The 23,134-nt window shown below is 44.2% G+C and overlaps 1 protein-coding gene across 1 annotated transcript in view; it reads left to right on the forward strand.

Moving 5' to 3' along the window:
- The window catches only part of MMS19 (MMS19 cytosolic iron-sulfur assembly component), a 479,913-nt gene that overhangs the window by 170,889 nt on the left and 285,890 nt on the right, over window positions 1–23,134 (forward strand). Inside the window, exons 12-13 of the mRNA XM_086922625.1 lie at window positions 4,208–4,346; window positions 17,062–17,216. Coding sequence (XP_086778751.1) covers window positions 4,208–4,346; window positions 17,062–17,216 — 294 coding nt within the window. The remainder of the gene's footprint in view (window positions 1–4,207; window positions 4,347–17,061; window positions 17,217–23,134) is intronic.

The raw sequence follows: 23,134 nt of genomic DNA on the forward strand, positions 1-23,134 counted from the left end.
TCCCCTTGCCCACCCCCCGCAATTTAATTAACCACTTTGATTCCAGTTTCCTTAGTGTAGCTGACCTTTCACCACCACAGGGATTTGTTGACAGTATTTCAGAATTGGCATGAACCATATTGTAATGTACTGCTAAGGGATAGTTACAATTGCTGTTGCGTATTGCTCTCACGTGCTCCTGTATCCTTTACTTGAGGGGCCTTATAGTACTGCCAATATAGATTAAATTGGACTGGCAGACAATACAGTACACTGTATATTTCGTATTGCAGTTGATAAATTCCTCTATTTGTAATTCTGTTTGGTATTATAACAGAATTCTTTCTTTTCATCTTCTGCAAACTGGCAGACACTACACATAAAGCATTTATAGAAGCCCTTCAGTTTATCAGGTAACCACATACTAGTAGTAATGGTTGGGGGGCTTCTAATAATTGAAGGGCTCAATATATTTCTTAATGTCCTTCCTCTACTATACACAATGAGGGGTTTAGGCGATAAGTATGAGACCAAGACCTGATCTAATTCTCAAAAGTTGCCAATGTTCATTAAGGGGTTCTGAATACATGACTGCTATTTGAATGTACAAAGTCAGACCATATCCATTGTGACAAATGTATGTCCTGGATCCCAAAGGAGATCCTGTTTTCTCCCTAAGGTTCTTAGTGTCCTGTAAATAGGATAGGCCTTTAAAAAACAGGAATAGAAATTAGTTAAGATGATCATATATTTTCCTTCAAAGAGCCTCTTTGTGGAACAGCAGATCTTCTAAGAGCTTTCCAAGGGATTCACATGTCTGGGCCATAGATAAATTGGACAAATAGGAACTTGTTTCTTAAGAAAATAAGTCTTTCTTGGTGTAGAAAGCTGTCTCTTTATATACTTTCCCAAAAAGAAGTATGCTGTGCAGAGAGTCCAGATATCCCATATAAGTGGACAGGGGCTTGCTCTAGCATTTCCAAGATGCTCTCTTAGTGGGTAGTGTGGCTTATCAGAGATGAGTGTTAGACAGTTGATGCATACACACAGTCAATAAATGATACACATGACTAATACTCAGATCCACACCAATTTATAAAAATAACATGCATCTTTATATAACTTTAGGCACCAAGATAATCAAAATCAAGTATGTTTCGAGTTAGGAATTTTTACAGTTTTTAAACATGTCTGCTAATGTTATCTTATTGAGGAAAGACATTCACTGCATACGGGTACTTCACAGTGACTTACGAGACCAATCTCCTAGACTTTGAGGTAAATATGGGCCGAAGTCTAAGACGGCACCAACATGTCACCTCGGGCGGCGGGCAGAGGTGCTTTTCAGTGTTGGGTGCCCAATGTTATCCTATGCGGAAAAACGTGTACTGCATTCAGGCACTTCACTGTTTACTTACAGGACTAATCTCCTGCTCTTAGAGTGAGTATGGGGCAAGATCAAAGGCCACACCAACAGGTCACCTCGGGAGGCTCTCGGGTGTCCAAGTGCAGAGATGTGTTTCAGTGTTGGTTGTCCCATTCACTTTAATGGGCAACAGTCTGGTTGGAAAGAGGTTGCAGTCTGGGACTGGGAGGACCAGTCAGGCTGAACCAGCAAGGGGGCTCAGGTCTCACGATGCTCAGGGACATGTGGACACCTTTGGTCCTCTTCATCTCGGGCTAGGGCAGGCAGATAAAGAGGTGTTCTGAGGCATCGTATTTTCATCACCGGAGACAATATCGGCAGAGGGGGCCTGCACAAAGAGGCTGCAGGCATTGTTGGTGAATCCACTGTGGGCAGACCCAAAGTGGGCTTTGTCTTAGGAGGGTCAGGGGATCACGCTGGCACCATTGGCCCACTTCAGCTTTGGCTAGAGGGCACACGTGCAGTGGTGCTTTCAGTGTCGAGTTGCAGCTGTATGAGTCTCACAGTTCTTTTGGAGTGCCTAGAGGATGGAGGGAAGCAGCTCCGATACTCCACATTAGTTCCTGTGTCTTTGTTGGAGGCAGGCAGTCCTCCCAGGCTTTTGGAGGCACAGCAGCTGCAGGACGAAATAACTTCAGCGCAATCTGGCGGGTACAGCAGACAGGGTTGGCACCAAGTCGCTGCCATCTCCACATTCCTTGCTTCTCGCTGCTCTTTGGTATCCTTCTTCTTCTTATGTTGGCAGGAAGCTGATTCTTTTGGTGCCAGGGGCTCACCTAAACACTAGATTTAGGGGTGTTACAGGAGTTAGGGCAGTATCCAATGGGCAACTTACCCCTGGGGTCACTAGGACCCCTGAATGACCACTTCCTGTGGGAAGTGGGCATAGCTCTGTCCCACAGTTTCTAATTTTGCCATCACCAAGATGGCAGACTTTTAAATTTAGTATCCACATCAGGTAGCTCACCTTCGGGATGGGACTAACCTGAGTGTGGAAATGCCACTATGACTTCTAATTTTCATGCCTGTCCAGGCACCAAATGGGCCCTGGTCAGGTGGGTTGGCATCCCCTCACCTCCGAGGGTAACCAGATTTGTTGAGGTGCCCTGCCTTGGAATGCTAATTTACAGCTCATCTTGTTGGAAGGGGGTGGAAACAGAGCACAGTTTGCTCCTGACCCCCTGAGAGCGTTGGCCCACACCCCTTGGGTTCAGAAACGCATTAGTAGTTGGTAGGTTTTCAGGGGGTGCATGTATTAATAAGTCAATCACTTCAATTAGTGTAGGTTTATTAATAAAGATGTTTGATATCAAACCTCTTTGATTTCACTGAAGCCATCATGTAGCGGGGGAACTTTTTTTGACCAGTATCCAGCACTTGTACTGGTAGTAATTGAACTGATCAGTAAAGGGGTATGTATGCTCATGCAGTTATACCCACACATGTAGTACTGTACATCCTGTCATAGTGCTGTAAGGCATGCTGTAGGAGTAGACTTGCCTATACTGCAGGCATGGCACATAGGGCTTTGTGCCATGTCATGTTTTCATTTTTGTCTGCACTAAGACACGCAGCCTTCAATGGCAGTCTACATGGGTTTGGAGAGGAGTCCCTAGAGGGAGGCACAATTCATGCTGCAGCCTTTAGAGACCCTCTCTAGTACTCCATGCCCAAGGTACCAATGGTACCATTTACTAGGGACTTGCAGAGGGTGCTAAAGGTATTGCCAATTGGGGTACAATTGTGCATTTTGGGGAGGGAGTTCTAGCACTGGACACCTGATTAGCAGAAACCCAGTGCACCTTCTGTCAAAATTGCATTGAATACCAGGCAAAAAGTTGGGGTGACTTGGTAAAAAATTGGCATTTACCAACACAAGGTTGATAAGATCATCTATATACCAACCATCAAGCCTAGTGTGGATGTGAGATTCCACATTATTATTATGCTCACTCATTAAATATCTATAGTAGGGGTTATCGAATAATGTTCTTTCTGCTTACTGATATCCTTACTTGCTAAGGAGCACAACATTGCATCCTCCATCTCATCATTTCATGGCGATTAGTCACTAATCCATTTAGAAAATCTATTTTATGCTTTGACATACTCCCACAACCATTCTCTTATTTTGTGTATGTGGCATGAATATCGTATAATTTCAACTTTTTAAACCATGATATCATGCTATCATTGGGTACAGCGGTACAAAAATATCTTTTAATGGAATTGAATGTCCTTGAATACAAGTTAAGATTACTGTTCTATCCCTGTCATTGCATGATAACAGGGGACTATTGAAAGCAAGAAATTTGGGCAACAGATAGGGACTACCAGTGCATATTGTCTCAGACACTCAGACCCAGACACACTCAGAGAGACACACTTGGAGACAGACTCTTCATCCTCCTCCTTTTCTTCCCCACAACTATTTTTCCTACTTTCCTTTTCTTCCAGAGATTTCCTCTCCTTATTCAGCTCTTTCATGTATCACTTGTTACAGTTATATAGGTGGAACCTCACCAACAATTTTAGTGAGAATTAATTGTAGTGACTGGTTTGTAAGTTATCTAAAGCTCAACCATGATGTTTAGGTGGTTAGTAGAAAAATTAGGAATTCTCTTCTCTGGGATGCTTGAGGATGTGGTGTTTGGAAGGGTTATATATGAAGGTGGCTAAGTCTAATACAGCTCTATTTTATTCTACGACACCTTGAGTGCCACAGAATTTACAAAATGAATAAATGAATATTGAGAATAAATATTTATTTTAATAGTTGTACATTTGTCCCTATATTAACAGGTATTCCAAACTGCTAGTGAGAAGATTGAAGCTGAAGGCCTGTTGACGCTGCAGAATATGACAGCATGTCTATCCTGCTCCGTGGTTGGGTCAGATGCAGAAGACCTTCTGGACTCCTTCTTGGATAGTGTTTTACAAGGTACACCTACTCAAGATAGAGGTTATACAAGTAGGTCCGTAAATGCACAACTTCTGTCATCCCTACCACCTTCCTCTTATGTACATGGATTACCCTAGGACGGGAACAGAAGTACCTGCCAAAAAGGTAAACAATCCAGACATTCAAACGCAGGCTTGCTTCCCCTGCATCTAAGCCCTGCTCCTCTTATTGTCCTTCTTGGCTTTCTACTTCAGTGTCTTTTCTTCTGCAGAACAGATTTATAGAACCCAGAACTTGTTTAATGTTGTATTTCAAAACTGTGGGGGTGCTTGTGGGGTAAACAACTATTTTTCCAAATTTCCTAAGTTTCCTTGAATTCTCCTAACTCCATAATTGAGGGTTTAAGATGCGGGCATTATTCTGTACTGTTTTTCTAGTTGACCATTGAGCGTCCATGTCCGAGGAGCTTGCATCTGCTCTCTCACTTTACTCAGGAGAAAATGTGATCCAGTGGTTAAATTGTTGTACTGGGCCCCTGTACACCGGAGTTCAAATCCAATCTTCAGCACTTGACCAAAACAACTCAATGTATCTCTGAGCAACCATTTCAAATCCTTGCACCTGAAATGGTAGCTATGAGCAGCATAATTATTTAATGTAATGGAAATATGTAAAACAAAAACTGTTCTGTGTTGTTTAATTCTATCCTAATTATGTGTTGGCAAGTCTATCCATCAGATCCTGATTTCTCCAACCCAGCCTCAACTTGACCCTGGACCCAATATGCTGTGCGCACAGCACTTCATGTTTGAAATTATCCTGCTACAAAAAAGTTGTCTTTAAAATCCTCTGCTGATCCGTTCAGTTAGGGCTGCTCTGTTCAGCTAGGCCTAAGCTATAGCAAATTACTAGAAGTACATACATTCTTGTACGAGCTTCTGTGACATATTCATTTAAAAAATATATTCGATCCAACACGCATTTTGGCATAATATTTTCAGTATGCGGTGCGCCAATTAAGTTTTATATGTTGGTGGACAATAATTTGAACATATGGAACCGTTTTTTGTAGGCCCAGGTCCCTGTTTGCTTATTTTTTTTCTGGACAGCACCTACCCTGGGGCAGGACTGGGTTTTGAGCTTGAAGAGGTGGTGCTGATATGGCCCATCTTCTGGGGCAGTCCCAAGATGACATGTAGGTCTTGTAGCAGGGATATGCCTGAGATGTTTCCTGGGTTCTATTCCTAGTGCCTCAGCCTTGCATGCTCCTGTGGGCTTGGAGACTTCAGAGGCCAGAGCGGCTGCCTCCAGAGTGCGGGCTTATGGTTTTATCCCAGAGGCTGGTGGCAGCCCGGCTCAGCACCATGTGACTCTAGGCAATAGCTCACTTAATCTCCCTGACGGCCCCCAGCGCTTTGAAACCTTAAGGGGTGATATGTTAGCGCTTTACAAAGGTCTTGTTACTTTTCCCTTGCTATGCTGTCAGTCTATCCCACTGAGAAACCTTATGCCATATTTGATGCTTCAAGAGAAAGAAAACCCTTGTCTAGGGGCTGCATCAGTCAGGGTCCCCTGCCTTCCATTGTCAGAATGTAAAATCTGACATTGGAAGATGTGATTCATGGAAGTTGGGATCTAATGAAAGGGTTACCAGATTGTGACCCTCCTCAAGTCAGGACCACATTAGAAGGGTTACGGAGCGATAATAGGCTTTAAAAGACACATCGACATAGGCACTCCGTACTCATGAAAACGAACTCTGAACTGATTCTTTGTATTCATTCCCCTAAAGGGTAGAACGTGAATGCCTAGTCCCCAAGATGATAGGCCTCCTCTTTGGCCACATCACTAACACCATAAGATTCTTATGCACTCCTAGTTTGCAAAATCCTCAGCAGCTGTGGCTGCTGCATCCCAAATTCCTTGGCACATTCTTTGGATAACGTTTTGTGAGACATGTTGGGCTTCGAGCTGTGCTGCTGATTGCTTTGTCCCCTGCATTAGGTGCTGTCTTCTCTTCAGGTGTTCCACTTTTATGTTAGAATCTGCCACACTAGGCTTGTGCTTACGTTCTTATTTTACCGGTGTCTAAATGTTGGTTTACCAGGTCACTGTTCCATCAACTGGGGCTCCAGTGCAGATGCAGACCTTAAGAGGCACAGGATGTGCCTAGGCCAGGTCATTCACAAGAGTGAGTGTTTGCAGGTGGATCCTGGTTTGTCTTTACTTGCTACCTTGTAAATTATATTAATGACCTTCCTAATCTTATGCTTCAAGTCTGAGTAACTTGCATATTATCCTGCCACTTGAGGCCCAGCAATAAGAACTCAACTCCTCATGTTGGAAGGTGGGCTCCAAGATGTCAGTGGTCCTCAGGAGCACCTGTCAGAGGATTCCTCTCTAAAGCCACAGTGCTGCTATATATTGTTGCAGTAACTCTGCTTCACAAAATATGCTTACAGCAAGCTGACTGGCCCTGTGATCAAGAACTTAGGAGGGCAGTGTCCACCTTCTCCTGTATTTCAAGCTGTGCAGCTCCTGAGCGTTTATTAGTGTTGAGCACTCTCCGGTGAAATGCAAATTTGTAGCAAGTAGCACTGGCGTAGCATTAGATCAGTGGTGGATTAAAAGATGTAGGGCCTATAATCTGGGGGAAGTGGAGATTAGCTTGCACTCAATAACAATAACAATCTGCTGGGCAATATCACACTATTTGGTGGCTAAAGTAACACTCTTATCCCCAGCAAATAATTACATTACAGGGCACTTGCTGTTGAAGATCACTACTTGGAAATCTCCAGAACTCTTTATTAGGCTTAATTTCTTGAAAGCATCTTCACACGGGAAGCACTGTTGAGCAGTCCGGAAAAATGCTATATGTGTCTCCGCTGGAGCGACTGAGGCCAGATACCTAGAGCTGATATATGGAGCACTATATGGAGTCCACTGAGAAGCAACAGGCTTAGCCCATGCAGGCCCGGTTAAACAAAAAATGGTGTATCCATCAAGGTATGGCATAGTAGCAAACATTGTACAACCAGCCATCGTATCATCCCACCTCTGGGGGACAAGAAAACAAAAGTTAAGTGTAATACTTGGGCAGGATACAGGCCCAGGACACGTGTAGACTCTGCAGGATGTGACTGAAAAGTAGCCCTGGAATCAAATGCCCCTTACCCTTAGGCATGCCCTTTTTCCAACATTGCAAATTCACAGTCTTTCAGGTCATTTATCTTGTGAGCTGTCCACTCTCGTTCTTCCTGGATCGTCCCAGTGGTGTGTCTATGTCTACGTACTAAACTTGCTTGCTAAAGGCCTTGTTTCATTAAATATTTACATTGTTTTCTGTGGGGACAGAATGGTACTTAAGACACAGACATATTTTCTTCTTAAGGTTTTGTTTGCATTTTCATGTCACCAAGAGACTTTTCTATCTAGCGTTTTTGCCAATTCTTTGGGTTTTTTTTTTAATTTTTGAAAACCTTTATTGAAACCAGAACACACAGCTATTCAGCCTGACATCCCGGAGGCAAGGCAGCAAGAATAAAGGAGAGAAATAGTGTCAAACAATTGAGACATAATCGTCGAAGGTTAATTTTATATTAAATGAATACAACAACAAGCGCCCGCGGGCGCGAAAGTGGCAGTGTGCATAGTGTGACGCTGGGTGTCAGGGATGGGTAGGGAAATTAGGCAGGGAAACACGTATCAAGGATAGGTTGCAGAATGGGAAGGAGGCGGGAGGGGGAAGGTATCAGGAGAATATAATACAATAGAGCTCAGTTGGCGTCACAGGTTAGGGAGAAGCATTATCGTGTTGACTGATTGGTTCAGGCAGTAAGCACACATCCCCCCTATATTCATTCCATGCTCCCCAAATTTTAGTCCAAGTTCGAGGTCTCCCTCTGGCCACATAGACTGTCTTCTCCCTGAACATGCACCAGTCCATGTTGGCCTTCCACTGTACCAGCAGGGGGGCCTCGGCCGCACCCCATCTCTGGGCTATGTCCCTCTTAGCTACCATGTTCCCTAGGGTAACCCATCTAGTCTGTGCAACGTTGTGGTCGGAAGGCTCCCATACGTTCAGGAGGCATCGACGAGCCTCCGCGTGGGCAGCCACGCCAGTCACCTCCTCCATAACGCGGTGTACTCTTCCCCAGTAGGAGGCGATCACCGGGCAATCCCAAAGGATGTGCAGAAAAGTGGCAGGAGCTCCACAACCCCTGCGACAGAGACCGTCAGGCGAGAAACCCATGCGCATCAATCGGGGCCCTGTCATATACACCCGGTGCAAGATCTTAAATTGTACGAGGCGAAGACGGGAAGAAATGGCAACCTCCTTAGGAGAGGAAACTGCGCTCTGCCAATCCTCATCGTCCAATTCAAGGCCATCCGCTACCCATTGGTCTCTCAAACTAAGGAGGAGGTCCGTGCGTGCATTGATCAGTTTTTTATAAGAGAGTGAGATTGCGCTGTCCGGCATGTGTCCATCTAGGATCCTGTCTTCCAGTGGGGAACTCTCGGGAATGACGCCGTCCGGCGGGGAGGCCGAAAGCAGCGCATGTCGCAGCTGAGCGTAGCGAAAAAACTCAGTCGCGCCCAGCTGGTATTCAGCTTGTAACTGGGGGAAGGTCTTAATCGAGCCCCTAGAGAGCATATCATCAACCCTGCTGATGCCGATAAGGCTCCACCTATCAAATCCCTTGGTGTGCCATAGTCTACCCAGGATGTCGGAGTCAAAGAGGGGGGTGAAACTCGTGAGCCTGCCCTGCCATCCTTGTGCCTTATTAACCGCTCGCCAAGTGCGGACAGCCGTACGGGTGGGGCCCGTCAACCGTCGGTCAAAAGACTTTGAGTATAGGGCCCGATAGTAGTTACCATCTCCCATCAGCCACCTATCCATAGCATAGCCGGGGCTCTCCACTGGGCCATAGAAGCCATGGTTGAGGGCAGCTAGCTGCGAAGACCAATAGTAATGGCGCACGTCTGGGAGGGCGATACCCCCATCGTACCAGGGGAGTGTGAGTTTGTGAAAGGCAACGCGGGGTCGACCCTCCCAGAGGAGGGTACGGAGAAGGCCTTCAAGATCACGAAAGTAGCGGGCCGGGACCGGATCTTGAGCATTTTGGAGTGCGTACAGGAACCTGGGCAGGGCCATCATCTTGAAAAGAGCGGCACGGCCAAGGAGGGAGAGTGGCAGTTTACGCCAGCTGTCCACGTCGCGCCGCAACCGCTGAAGAGGAGGAAGCAGGTTGTTGTCATGCCTCAACTTGGGATTACCAGAGATGTAAATGCCCAGGTACTTGAAACCGTGCGTGGCAATCTGAATACCGCAGCCTCTGGGGAGACGCGGAGTATCCCCCTTGAGGACATATAGGGAGGACTTGGCCCAGTTGATAATCAGGCCAGAGTACCGCCCAAAAAGCCTGATAACATCACAGGCCACAATGAGGGACCTGCAGGGGGAAGTCAGATAAAGCAGTATATCATCGGCGTATAGGGAGACCCTGTCTTCAAAGCCAGGGGCCCATGTAATGCCTCGCAAGTCAGGATGCGCACGCAACAAAGCTGCAAGTGGTTCAAGGGCCAAGGCAAACAGAAGGGGGGACAGGGGGCAACCCTGTCTAGTACCTCGCCGTAGGGGAAAGGGCGCCGAGAGGCGACCGTTGACCGTGACATTGGCCATCGGGTCAGCATACAGGAGCTTCACCCAGCTCACAAAGACAGGCCCAAACCCGAGTTTGGTCAGCACTGCCCATAGGTACGGCCATTCGAGCGAGTCGAAGGCCATGGTGGCATCAAGAGACGCTAGGACAGCCGGCTCTTCGAGAGTGTGGGCCCTGGCCATGACACCATGGAGGCGACGCAAGTTAAGGGCAGTGTTTCGGTGGGGGATGCCAATTCTTTGTTGTGACTGTAGCAGTGCCATTATGTTTCAGTGTGAAAACAGAACAACAAGAAGAGAGGTAGGGAGAATAGGAAACTACTCTAAGTCCCCGGTCAAATGTTAGCAAAAAAAAAAAAAGAGCTTGCTCCTTCCCGGTAACTCCTGGTTTAGGAGGCTTACTAACTTTAAGGATACGATTCGTCGGGGTCCGGTCGAGGGAGCAGCAGGTTCCGAGAGGGTGCCAGGCTTCGAGGGCGGTGTGCCTATTATGCTACCACCCCCCTCCCGTGACCCATGGTGCCGATCACATGTAACTTACAAGTGCAGTATCCTTAAAGTTAGTAAGCCTCCTAAACCAGGAGTTACCGGGAAGGAGCAAGCACTTTCCTTTTGCACTTTTTACTTTTTTCACCTTTCACTTTCACGTCCCGTGGTTAGGGTGACCCTTAGGGTGCTCAAACCGCAAGGGTTTAGTCCGTTTTGTTGTCCTGACAAATGCGTGGTAAAATTACACCGTTTCAAAGGCAGAAACATGTTGACTGATGTAAATATTTATTGGAATTAACCTGACAATTAATTTGCGTTCATCTTCCAACATTAACTTTTATCAATGTCCTAGTGATCATATAATACCTAATTTTTGATACACCTAAGACATTTTTTACTTCACACTATCACTACTTAATTTCACATCACGCCTGAACTCACAAAAAAACCCGCTCCGCAGTAGATCTGGCGTCGCAGCACACTGAAGAGGCACTCGGCCTCTTCAGTGGGCCCGATGATGAAGCATGTCATCGACTAGGTCGGTGAGTGAGGGCTTTCTTAACTGACTAATAGCAAGGCCAGTGATATTTTTTTTGCTCTAAGTGTGGTTCTCGATATACCAGTAATCAGTTTGAAAACAGCCTATGACGTTTGTAGGCCCCAGCAAAATAATTTTCCTTTGCTTAATGTTTTGTCACCTTCCGAGCCACTAACCTGGAAAAGACATTTTCAATGCTTCTTTTTTCCATGGTAGTTTCATTTTGCCTTACTGAATGTGTCGTTATACCCTTTTAAACAACTTGAGGCTTTCTAGATCTTGACTTTGAAATGTTTGCCAATGGTATGCAGTTATGTTACAGCGTTAAGACCTCAAATCAAAAACAGAGTATAATCACATTCAGTCTTTCAGACCCCCAAACTTGGATGTCCAACAATTTTAATAATTTACTAAAATCAAGATATTGTTCTTCCATAGTCCTCACCCCTTGCATCACCGTAAAAGCAAAGTAATGTATTGCAAACCTGGGAGTGTTTCTTAATCGGACACATAATGTGCTCCTTAAAGAAATAACCTGGCCAAAACCGCTCACCTGTTCTATAGGTTTTATAGGCTTACTAAAAGGGTTATATTTGGTTGATGTGGATTTAACTACTCTGGCTGTTAAGTACACAAAAGGTGTACAGTTATTTGTGTCCTTAGACCAAAACATCTCAGTCAAAGGATAATGTTTATTGCCCATGCAGATGCTGAGATGAGCTGCTTACTCCTAAACCTGTCCCAGTAACAGGCTGGGTGCCCAGGCCTTCTGTCACCTGGTCTATGGAAATAATTGCAGCTGCTGCCACTGTGACAAAAGCAGTCCCTCTTTAAACTTTATAAGGTTTTGTTGAAGGATTTTATTTTTGAGATCATTTTTTTTAACGTCCTTTTCCAGTGGACCTCTGGTTGAATTTACATTGAGAATCAATAGCACAACTAGTTGGTGCTGAAATAAACATGTTGTCCTAGCAGTCTGACGCTATTTACATTCAATTGCATAGTATGTCAGTTATGTTCAGACCAGCGGTAGTTTATTTTCAAAGGCTGCTGTCCTGCACTTTATATTTAAGGCTGCTAAGTAGTATCCACAGAAGTCATGCAGAGTCGTCTGTGTGTTGTATGGGGTCTCTGTGGTTTGTGTGTGACGTGGCTAGACCATACTGAGAACCGTCTTTAACTCCTAAGCTGTTGATGGCTACCAACCTGTCCCTATATTTGTTTCATGCATGGGAGTCTTAGCACACCTAAGAGGAAGGAAGGAAGGGATGGGTGGGAAGCAATTGGGTGGAGGAATGACTGCTGTTAGAAACAAGTACATATTATTCATCAGATATGTAGCCTCTGTTAACTTTATCTTCTTGAACTATTCTTACAATTTGTTTAGCACAAACCAAAGGGAACCGAAGGCAGAAGACTGATAAGGGACATGTAGTGGGAAGGACCTGGGTGCCGGTGCGTCTCCACAGGCGCTCGGGCTGCCAGATTGTTGTCACTGCTTTAGCAGGTGTTTTTGGCCCATTCAAACCATGGACGGACAGCCTGAATGTAAAACAAGGGAACAAAGTTGTTCCTAAGGTCAGAATCGTGTTTGTAAGTTAGTAATAGGGCTTTAAGAAATGGTGTTAAAATTCAGTACATAAGGTCTTTTTCATGTGTCTTGAGCTTGTTGAGCACGGTAGCACCTAGATGAATGTTTGGCACTGAGAGTCTGCATGCAGCGTGGCAGGTGTGTTTTTAATGCTCTATGGACAAGACTTGCTCTTGGTGTATACTAGACTTTGGGGTGGTGCACACATGAGTCTAGAAGCCATGTTTGAGAAAAGTTGTCCTCCAGATGGAGCTTTCTTAGGTTGTGTTACTTTCAATATTAGGACTGTGGAAAATATTGTTCTGGATGGAACATGGTGGTTTGGTTAGTGAAACAAAAATACATATTTATTTATTTATTTATTTATTTATTTTGCCATTTGTAAAGCGCTCTGCAACCCTACGGGCATCCTGGCGCTGGGTACCTAGGCTGAAAAAAAATACTGTGCAGCAGATAGGGGACAAGGACTCAAGATCTAAAGATTTGAGTTTTTCGGGAAAAGCCATGTTTTTACCTTTTTTCGAAAGGGCAGTAGATCACTTGTTTTTCTAATGTCAATAGGTAGGCTATTCCATAATTGAGCTGCCGCTTTACTAAAAGCTCTACCGCCAAGGGTTGTTTTTTTAATCCTGGGTACATTAACAAGATTTAAGGAAGAGGATCGAAGAGATCGGGTGGGTTTGTACCAGTTAAGTTTGTTTTGGAGTGGTTGGGGGCCTAGTCCATGCACTGCTCTAAAGACAATGCAAAGGGATTTAAAAAGGATCCTCTGATGAATAGGCAGCCAATGTAGGTCAGCCAGGGCAAGGGTAGTAGATGATCTTCGTTCTCGAGACAATGCCAGCTTTGCTGCAGCCGCCTGGACACTTTGAAGCCTGGAAATGAGATATATAGGAGATTCCAATAAGAGTGCGTTACAGTAATCCAGGCGGCTGAGGATGGTACTCCTGACTATGGTGGCTCTAACCTGTAAAGGCAGGAGGGGCAGCAGCTTGCGGAGTCCTCGCATAAGGGCAAGGCAGCTACTGACCTGTTTGTTGACATTGGTTTCAAGGCTCAGCCTATTATTAAATGTGACTCCAAGATTCCTAACTGATTTCACTGGTACTGGGGAGTTCCCCAGCTCAGGAGGCCAGAAGTCTATGGGTAAGACCTTGGGTATTCCTCCTATCGAACAGTGTAATATTTCCGTTTTGTCACTGTTGAACTGCAGTGAATTCTGATTGAGCCAAAGCGTCATTTCCAACATACAGGCATGAAAGGTCTCAAGGGAGTCAGCCTGAGCACCATCAAGGGATATCATCAACTGCGTGTCGTCTGCGTAATTGATTACGCTGACGCCATGGGTTTTGATGATGCTTATCAGGGGTTGCATATATATATTAAAAAGTATAGGGCTAACGGCTGACCCCTGTGGGACCCCATGTGGGACTTTGACAAATTTTGACTGAAATGGAGGGATGGCTACCGCTTGCCACCTGTCTCTCAGGTAGGAGCGGAGCCAATCCAGCGCGATTCCCCCGACTCCAATATTCCTCAATCTTGTCAGCAGGATGTCATGACTTACCGTATCGAATGCGGCGGACAGGTCCAGCAGAATTAAGGTTGCTGAGTTTCCCCTGTCCGTCCGCATTCGTAGGTCGTCCAGAACTGTCACCAGAGCTGTCTCTGTTCCGTGAGCAGGTCTGAATCCAAATTGCTCCTCTTCCAGGATGTTGTTGGTTTCCAGGAAGAGGGCTAGTGCCCTGCTGACCCATCGCTCTAGGATTTTGATAGGGTAAGGTAAGAGCGATATAGGTCGGTAGTTTTTATAGCAGTTTGGGTCAAGGTTTGATTTTTTCAATAATGGGGTAACAATCGCCAGTTTCCAGTCTTTTGGTACGGTGCCCGTATCGAGGGATTGGTTGCACAGCTGATGCAATACTGGGAAGATTTCTTCCCTGAACTCCTTTGCTATTTTGTGGGGTAAAGGGTCCAGGGGGGATCCCGATGTCGTGTTAAGGGCTTGTTTTATGAAATCTTCCTCTGTAGGGGTCTCGAAGGTATTTAAGAAGGCCTTTGGTTGTGAGCATCTTGTGTTTGTCTCCCGATATTCCGAGAAGCTGTTGATATTATCTATCAGTGGCGGACTTGGCGCATCTTTCAGTCCCTCAATGATTTTTATAATTTTCTCCTGGAAGAATAGAGCTATGCCATCACATAGTTCTTGCGAAGGCTTAATTTGGCTGTCTGCACAGGCAGGAAGGGATAGCTCTTTAATGATCTTGAAAGTGTCACGGGATTGATTGGGACTATTTAAAATCAACTCTGCAAAGTGATTTGCTTTGGCTAAGGAGATTTCTTTCTTATAATGTACTATTGTAATTCTCCATAGGGTTTTCTCCTGTTCCGAATAGTTTTTTCTCCAGAGCTTCTCCGCCCTTTTACAGGTGGATTTCAATTCTCTCAGTTTATCCGTATACCAGGGTGCGGTAGGTTTTCCTCTTTTTCTAATAATTTTCAGGGGTATAACATCATCTAGTTTCTTGGTTAGTTCTTTGCACATTGAGAGATAGTTGGTATTGACATCGCTCTCCGGGTTGAACGATGTTCCTATTCGGCTAAGGTCAGATTTTCCTTCCATTTTCCTTTTCTGCAAGCTTTTCCAATTACGACCAAAGAAAGACCTGGTCTGCACTTTAGTAGATCCTGTATTGCTCGGGGTGTGAATGTAAAATAGGAGAAGATGGTGGTCTGACCAGCCTACTGGCAGAGCTGTGCCCATAGTAATTGTGTCCTCTGCGGCGAATATCAAATCCAGAATGTTTCCCTGCTTATGTGTGGGGGTAGTTATCCACTGTTTCAGCCCCACATTGCTGCAGGATTGAATAATATTTAGAAAGGCCGTATGAAGTTGATCGTTGTCCCAGAGATTAAAATCTCCCAGAATCAGTAGTCTACTGTGAGAGATAGATATATTATTAATGACCGCAATCAGTTCCTGCTGTTGCGTGACATTAATATAGCCCGGAGTCCTATAGCAGATTAGGCTCGTGAGGCAGTGACCGGAGTCATGTTTGAATGAGACTCCAAGAATTTCGGCACATGAGATTGTATCAACATCCAAGGTTGCAATGTTTAGCTCTTCCTTGAAGATGATTCCCACTCCTCCTCCCCGTCCTATATTCCTGGGTTTGTGTATAATCTTGTATCCAATGGGGCAGGCTAGCCCTAGTTCTAATTCCATTCCCGCTGCCATCCAGGTTTCAGTTAGGAATAAAATGTCTAAGTGGTTGGTCTCAATCAATAGCTGTATTTCAGTGGCATGTTTCGGGAGTGATCTGACGTTTATTAATCCACTACTTAATTTTCCCTTGCTTATCTGCTTGTATCCAGCGTGCGTTGGCGGGATAGATCTATCGTCAGGGAGTACTTTGGTTTTCAGGAAAGATCTGGGCGGAAGGGAAGTAATATTTGGCAGACGCCTATGGCAATTGGGACAGAAGTTCAAATCCTTATATACTGAATTTGGGGCAAGGTGTAGACAATTGGCGACATCTGCCAGCGGATTTAGCTGCATTAGCATTTCCCTACTGTAATTAAGATGCACATTTTTCGTGGCTGATCGATCAGGGAGGTGTGCCCCTGGCCCGGTCTCGGCGCGGACGAGCGCAGACGAGCTTGCCTTAAGCGCGCCTTCGGCGCGCAATCGGCGCGCCCGCTGCGCTCGTCCGCTGCGCTTCCGGTAAGGACACATACTTCATAGGGATAGAAGTTAGGAGCAGAAGGGGCGTGGCTAAGTTGTAGGGCGTGCCTCTGGAGGCCAGCCAGTAGCGTGGGCACACAAAGAGGACCCCGCCCGCGTCAGCGTTCTGTCTGCTGGACGAAGAGAAAGTGCAAAGTGCGCTGTTTTAAAATCACATGAACACACAGGTAAAATTTAAAGAAAGCCCTCAGAGTTTACACATCAAAGAGACAGGGCCTCAAAGCTGTTAGCCAAGTAAAAGAGGGAGCTGATTCATTTCAGAGTCCTTGAAACTGGAAAGTGCAGTGGTTAGCCACTCCAACATGAATGCTGTTTGAGTGATCAAAGTTGCAGGTCCCATAACTATTACTGCATCTAATCTTTTTGCACTGAGATGCATTTCACATTAATTATTTAGGGTGATGTGCGTCTTTCAAATGTATTGACATATTGCCGATCTGTGGATGAGCACACTGAGAGGATGTTGCAAAGAAGGGATTAGAGGGGTTAGTGTTATGGTCCTTGAGTATTAATTTAAAAACTGTACTTAAAGGTTGAAGTGGGTGATATTCAACCAAATTTAACAAAGCCATGGCTATTGGTCAGTGCAAAATATATGAAGTTTGGCTGAATGTTTTTTTGCAAATGATGGGCAATAGATGGAACTGCAGAACTTCTTTTTTTATTGATCCTGTGTTGAAAATCCTTATGTCTATTTTTCCTCCAACCTCTCTGTCGCTGCTGCAGATTGCAGACACCATCTCTGTGAACCGGACATGAAACTTGTGTGGCCGAGTGCAAAGCTCCTCCAGGCAGCTGCAGGAGCCTCCTACCGTGCTTGCTACAAGATTACTGCCAGTGTCCTCCCATTGCTGCTAGAGCAGTATAACCAGCACACACAGGTGAGAAGCAGTGCTTCTATAGAGAACGAAAGACATGATGCATTGAAGACAGTTACACTTTTTTTTAAAGCAACATCACTCCATGATAGAGTAAACAAACGAATATACCTGCTGATTTGCTTTTCTCATTACTCTTTTGAAGTTTCTATTTTTCATGTCCGTTTTTATTTCAAAATTATTGGTTTTTAGAATTTATGGTGGGGATGTGTTTTTTCCTCGCCCATGCGTCACCATATACAAATGTTATTGTGTTTATCAAATCATCTGAAAAATGTTAAGGGGGGAGGGTCAACTGTGTGCATCAATTGCATGAGGACCTGCATAAAATGTTGTGTGATAGTAACCAAATTGACATTGCTACCGATCTGTGCGATTTGCCTTCGAGTTTATTTCATTACCTAACCAGGTAGTTTCTGCTATTCAAGTTTGTGTCATTTCTTTTTTTGCTTTTCTCTATAATTAACCTTTTCACTTAGTGAGTGCAACATGAAGTCGTACAGCACATTACATTTATCTATGTCTAGATTAAGTTGCTGGTAGACTTGTAGGGAGCTCGCGTCCGGAACATGGACCTTTATGAATTGAAGACCAGTCTTGTCTAACTAAGCATGCCAGAAAATGAGCTGTAAAGACAGAAAACTAATGAGGCTAATGTAATACAAGAAAGTTTGTACAAAATAATGTCTGATATTGGAGTATCAGAGTGATACAAATTATTTGTTCTAGCTCCATTACTTTAATTCCTGTTGCTTAATATAGGCCTTATAGCCCGCCGTAGAGGGCTATACCGGCTATTAAAGGCCCTCTCCAGCGTTAAAGGCCCCGCGCCAAAGGTGAGGGCCTTTAATAAGGGAGAGGGACTTTAATAAGGGAGAGGGACTTTAATAGCGGTATAGCCCATCTACGAAGGGCTATAAGGCTATTAGAACATTGTGCCACTAGCGGACAGAATGTTCTAACAAAAAGAAAAAGCCTTTTGGGAGCGTGAGGGGATTGGAATCCCCTCAGGTTCCCTGAAGCCTTTGTTTACAGCCAGAGCTGTGAACAAAGAAACATTGGAATGTTGGATCTCCAGGATTATACCAGCCATTATAAGCCCAGAGCACTCCATTGTTTTCAATGGAGCTCCCAACATTCCAATGTTCTAATTATACATTAACCTACAGGACTAGTTTGTTTTACCTTTCATCCCCTTCACTTATAATTTGATGTACACTAATATATGGCTTTGAAGTTAGAACAATTATGTAGCCTTTTATGTGCAAGGAGCAGTTTCACATTCATAGATTTACATCACCTTCCCCCCTGCCATGAAGAACCATCATGTTAAAAACAACCTGTTAGGATTTAGTTTAGTTATGTTTTGGTGGCTACCTATACTCTTTTGTATGCTATTGATCCACATCACTCCACAGATCATTAGTCGGGCACCAGAAGAGTCTAAAGAATCTAACTTTAAGTCTACTATTTCAAAGTCTCTGGAAAACATTTAAAGGATTCTAATAGACCACACATTGTTTGGAGCTGCGATTCTTCTGGCTTACTCTGTGGTAATGCACCTATCCTTCCCTTAGGACAATACTTTGAAGTCATTTATACTTTGGCAGGTTGCAACTAACCCTCCATGTTACCTGTTGGTGTGGCAAAAGCACAGAAAGCTCTGATGAATGCCAAGCGGGCTCAATTGTTTGTGACTAACTCAGCATTAATTTTGTGTTTTATGGAAATTAAATTCCTCCAGCTGGAGTTTGTGTCAATAAAGCAAAAAATAAATTCCCCTTTGCTTTTTAAGTTTTCTCCTGTTACCTTGGGGGCCTGCCCCGAAAAAGAAAATCAGTGGTGGCTGCTGCACCCTAAATAGAACTGAAAGACTGCCATTCTAAGCTGGCAGTTACTATTGGGTAGACTGCACGGCCAGTGGCCTACCCCTACCCAACTCTAAAATAGACAGTGGCACTGAACTGAGAGGTTTGCTGGCAGGGCCTACATCAGGCTCTTAATGAGGCCTTTTCTCTTCAAACTTGAACAAGGAGCCAGAAAATGCTGGGAATTACTGAAATAAATTGTAGCTTTCTATTGATCTCTCACAAATTAAGGCTATTAGCTGCACCTGTGTGCTGAGTTTGATCCCTATGACTCTCTGTACATGAACAAGTTCAAGAGGAGTAAAACGTCATAGTCAGTTGTGGCAGCTGAGCGGAAACTGGTGATATTCTGATCAATTTCACTATCGGGCCTGTGAACAAGAGTACCTTCATTAGGTGCAAAGCATAGTTGAAGTAGTTCAGTTGAAAGAGTAGGGTTCAGAGTGTTGATCTAGTGTTCGATGGCAAGAATATCTTTGATTCATCTGCAGATTAATTGCTTCAGCATCTGAAGATAGACATAATGGACACGCCTAATCTTGGAATGCAGTTCACACTGTATTGGCAAGACCCCAGTCTATCTTCCCTTTTTCTAAAGTACTTCCATTAGAAGACCACATTAGTTACCCCTGCATCAGTTTAGCCAAATAATCCCAGTGGCTCTCTCTTTTGGACCATGCATTCTCAGACATTCACACAGTAAGAATATGGAAGCCAAGTTAGGTGATGGATTTCCTAGACGCTCCTGCACAGTTAGCCTTCTGCAACAGGCATTTTGATGCATGGCACAAGGGGTCCGGGAATAGATTTACACTAGCTGGTGACTGTGCATGCTCTTCTTTGTATGGGCTCTGTCCTAATACACATAGCCTGTGTGCTGCAAGTTGGAATCGCTTACAAGCTAGCCAGTGCCATCGACTCTTAATACCACATATCAGTGAGAATATCATTGAAATGTGAATAGACTGAATAGGGACGAACAGTACATCTCAGTAAAAACGAAAATGCACATGCCACATCCCTGGAGTTTGTGGCTAGTGTGAAGAGACCGAAATGACCAACCAAAATTTAACACATGATAACTCATGTTGTAAGTTAACATTTAAATGAGCAGGTAGAGGACAGAGGAGAAGTGTGAATGCATGTCCACCTACAGTAGCTCAAGCAACACGAGCAAGAAATTAACATCCAGTCAATAGGCACAGCTCTCTACTGATGTAAGAATCTCCGTTTTACTAGAGGTACGAAAACACAAATATGAATTTAGGCCTTATGCTTAGGAACACCTTTCTCATGTTTCCATCTTCCATTGACCATCGTCCTTAACTTGAGCATACAACTTTAGTGGAAGAGAAAGCTTGCCCTCCTTTACCATCATTAGCATTATTCGTCCAGTGGCTCTAATTCTGGATCATTGTCCGTGGGTTTTCCTTGTGAACGCCATATAATCTTCGCTCCTCTTGTGGAAACAAAAAACAATGTTATTTGCCCTTCTTTTTTGAAGACTAAGAATGATGCTGCTTGGTCTATTCTGGATACCTCATTCAAATCTTTTCTTCTCTAGAAATTCAAAATGCTGATATTTGCACAGGTGTTGGGATCAGGTACAGCAGTGAACGGTTGGGCTCAAGGACTTACAGAATGGGTATTGATTTCATTCACTCAATCAGTAGCTATGTAGAGTGCATCTTGTCATCCATGAGGGTATACTGTCAGGGTCCAGTTGATCAGCCACATAGCTGTGTCTTCAAGGACATTCGGAACTCTGAGGTCCGTAGTTGCTCATTTCATGCCTTTGCTGCTAAGTTAGTTGGGCTGGAGAATATCGTGGCTGCCCTTTTAAGTCCTTGGCCACTGCTGGTGCTTACCCCGCTGAAGCTTCCAGGAATTGATTGCAGCAGTCAGTGACAGTCAGTCAATAGCACTTACTGCTCTTGTCTGTGTGTTTGTAATTGGTGCGTATTCTTCTCTCCACATAAAAATATTCTTTGATCCGGGTACATAGACCAACTGCCCTTAAACGTGGCATTCTAATCTGAATAAGTTAAAATATCAATAGACCCTTGTCCCCTGAAATGCTGATGCACTCTTCTGTTGCCTGGTCTTAATTTTCGATTATTCATTGCATTATAAGAGTAGAGAAGGAAAAATCAAGAGAATGGATGGCTGAAAGATATAAGGGGGTGTGGATGAACGGAGCAAGGCTTTTTTTGAATATTTTTCCCAGGGCTGCTTTTTATTTCCAGGCTGACCCTGGCTGTCAATGTCACATAAAGTTCCTTCTCTGTGCCATACAACACAACCTGTTAGTGCCAGGCTACAACGCAGAGACAGACTCCAGCCTTCATATTACACCAGCTTATGCAAACATGGAGCAAGACATGAAGTGCTATACACATGATAGGAAGTCAGACCCATGTTACCTATAAAACCACACACATGCATGCTCAATTGCGCTCCCTCTGCTTGTCTTTTTTTGACTCTCTTGCCTGCTCACTCTTGCTTTCTCTTGCTCTGTGTACATCGTTTCTCCTTCAAATACTTTTGATTGTGCTTGCTATTTTACTGTTTGACATGCTATGTTTTATTATGAAACTTGTTTTTTTTGGGGATGTTGACTGCTGTTTCGATTACCTAAATATCATCATCATAATCAAAAACTTTATTTCGGTCATAAGACCATAGAAGTGCAAGTTCAATACAACTCATACAAATAGATAAAAAAAGAACTGGCAATATACATTAGTAGCCTAGTAAGGAAATATCAGTCGAACCATTATCTAAATTCCATTAGATTAATAGAATAAACACTTAGTGCACAATGCAGGACCATATCAACAAAAACCTTGGTATGTTCCAGAGTGCACAACATGGCCCGCTAACCTGCCTTCAATCTAGAAGTGTACTACACAAAAGGCCTTATAGATATCACCAGTAAAATATAAGTAAACTGTCATATTAAAACATGTTAAAAACGGCTAAAACTGGTGCAACAAGATTAGAGTATCTCAGTCTTTCAGCAATTTCCTTCTAGTTGCCCACATATGACCCAAAAACTTTGCTACAAGCAGTCTCCGGACTAGGGTCTGACCTAAGGATCCAAAGAGCTTCTCCATAAATGCCTATACCCAATTGCTTGCAGATTGATTTGAGCCATTTTGCTCTTGGGTGGGAGTACACCAGACAAGCAAAAAATACATGGTCAAGCGACTCTGGTGCAGCGGTGCGGCTGGGGCAACCCTTGGTAATAGTGGAAGGCTGATGCCAGGAGAATGTATAAGTGTGCAAGGGAAGAGAACCAAATCTGAATTGCAAATAAAGTTTCCTGTCTTGAGGAGATTTGATAATGTCTAAATATTGTTAAAATGAACTGATCAGTTTAAAGTCCATGGATTCCATGGTTAAACGTCCCCATGGTGGGTTAATAAGTGAAGCCAAATGCTGCTTTTTAACAAGATCTGTGCTAGGGAGTAATGCTGGGTCCTTAACACCCCAATAGCCCTCAATCATATTGTGGTTAATAGGGATTTCAGATTTCGTATCCAAGCTATTTTCTTGAAATAATCAAGTTTGCTTACTTCCATTAAAGAGATGGCATATGGGAGCAACTCAGGAGTGGCCTTATACGCAGCCAAAACAGTAAAGGGCTTATCTTGGCCTTCTTTATAATAGGAAATCTACCCACATCCAACCTTAGCAGGTGGAGTGGCGTACTCTGGGGTGGAAAGACCATGCGCCTCTGAAACTTGTTCTTTGATTTCAGAAAGGCATCCATCCCTTCAAAGACCCACAGTTCAGCTCCATAAACAGCTGAACCTACTGCTTTAGCGTCATAGATCTGCTGTGGGGCAGCCACTGGTTTATTGAAGGAGGTACTATGATCTTTTATCAGGGCCCCTACTGTTTATCTGTGCATCAGGGTCAGCTTTGTCACAAGAGGCTTCCTTGACATATCTTCCGAATGAGTGATGCCTAAATAGTCAAAAGTTAATCACCCTTTCCTAAGGGACCCCTCCTAGGGATAATTTATCTCTAAAGGATTACTGGGTTAAA

The sequence above is a fragment of the Lissotriton vulgaris genome, chromosome 5, assembly GCF_964263255.1.
Source record: "Lissotriton vulgaris chromosome 5, aLisVul1.2, whole genome shotgun sequence".
Classification (NCBI taxonomy): Eukaryota; Metazoa; Chordata; class Amphibia; order Caudata; family Salamandridae; genus Lissotriton; species Lissotriton vulgaris.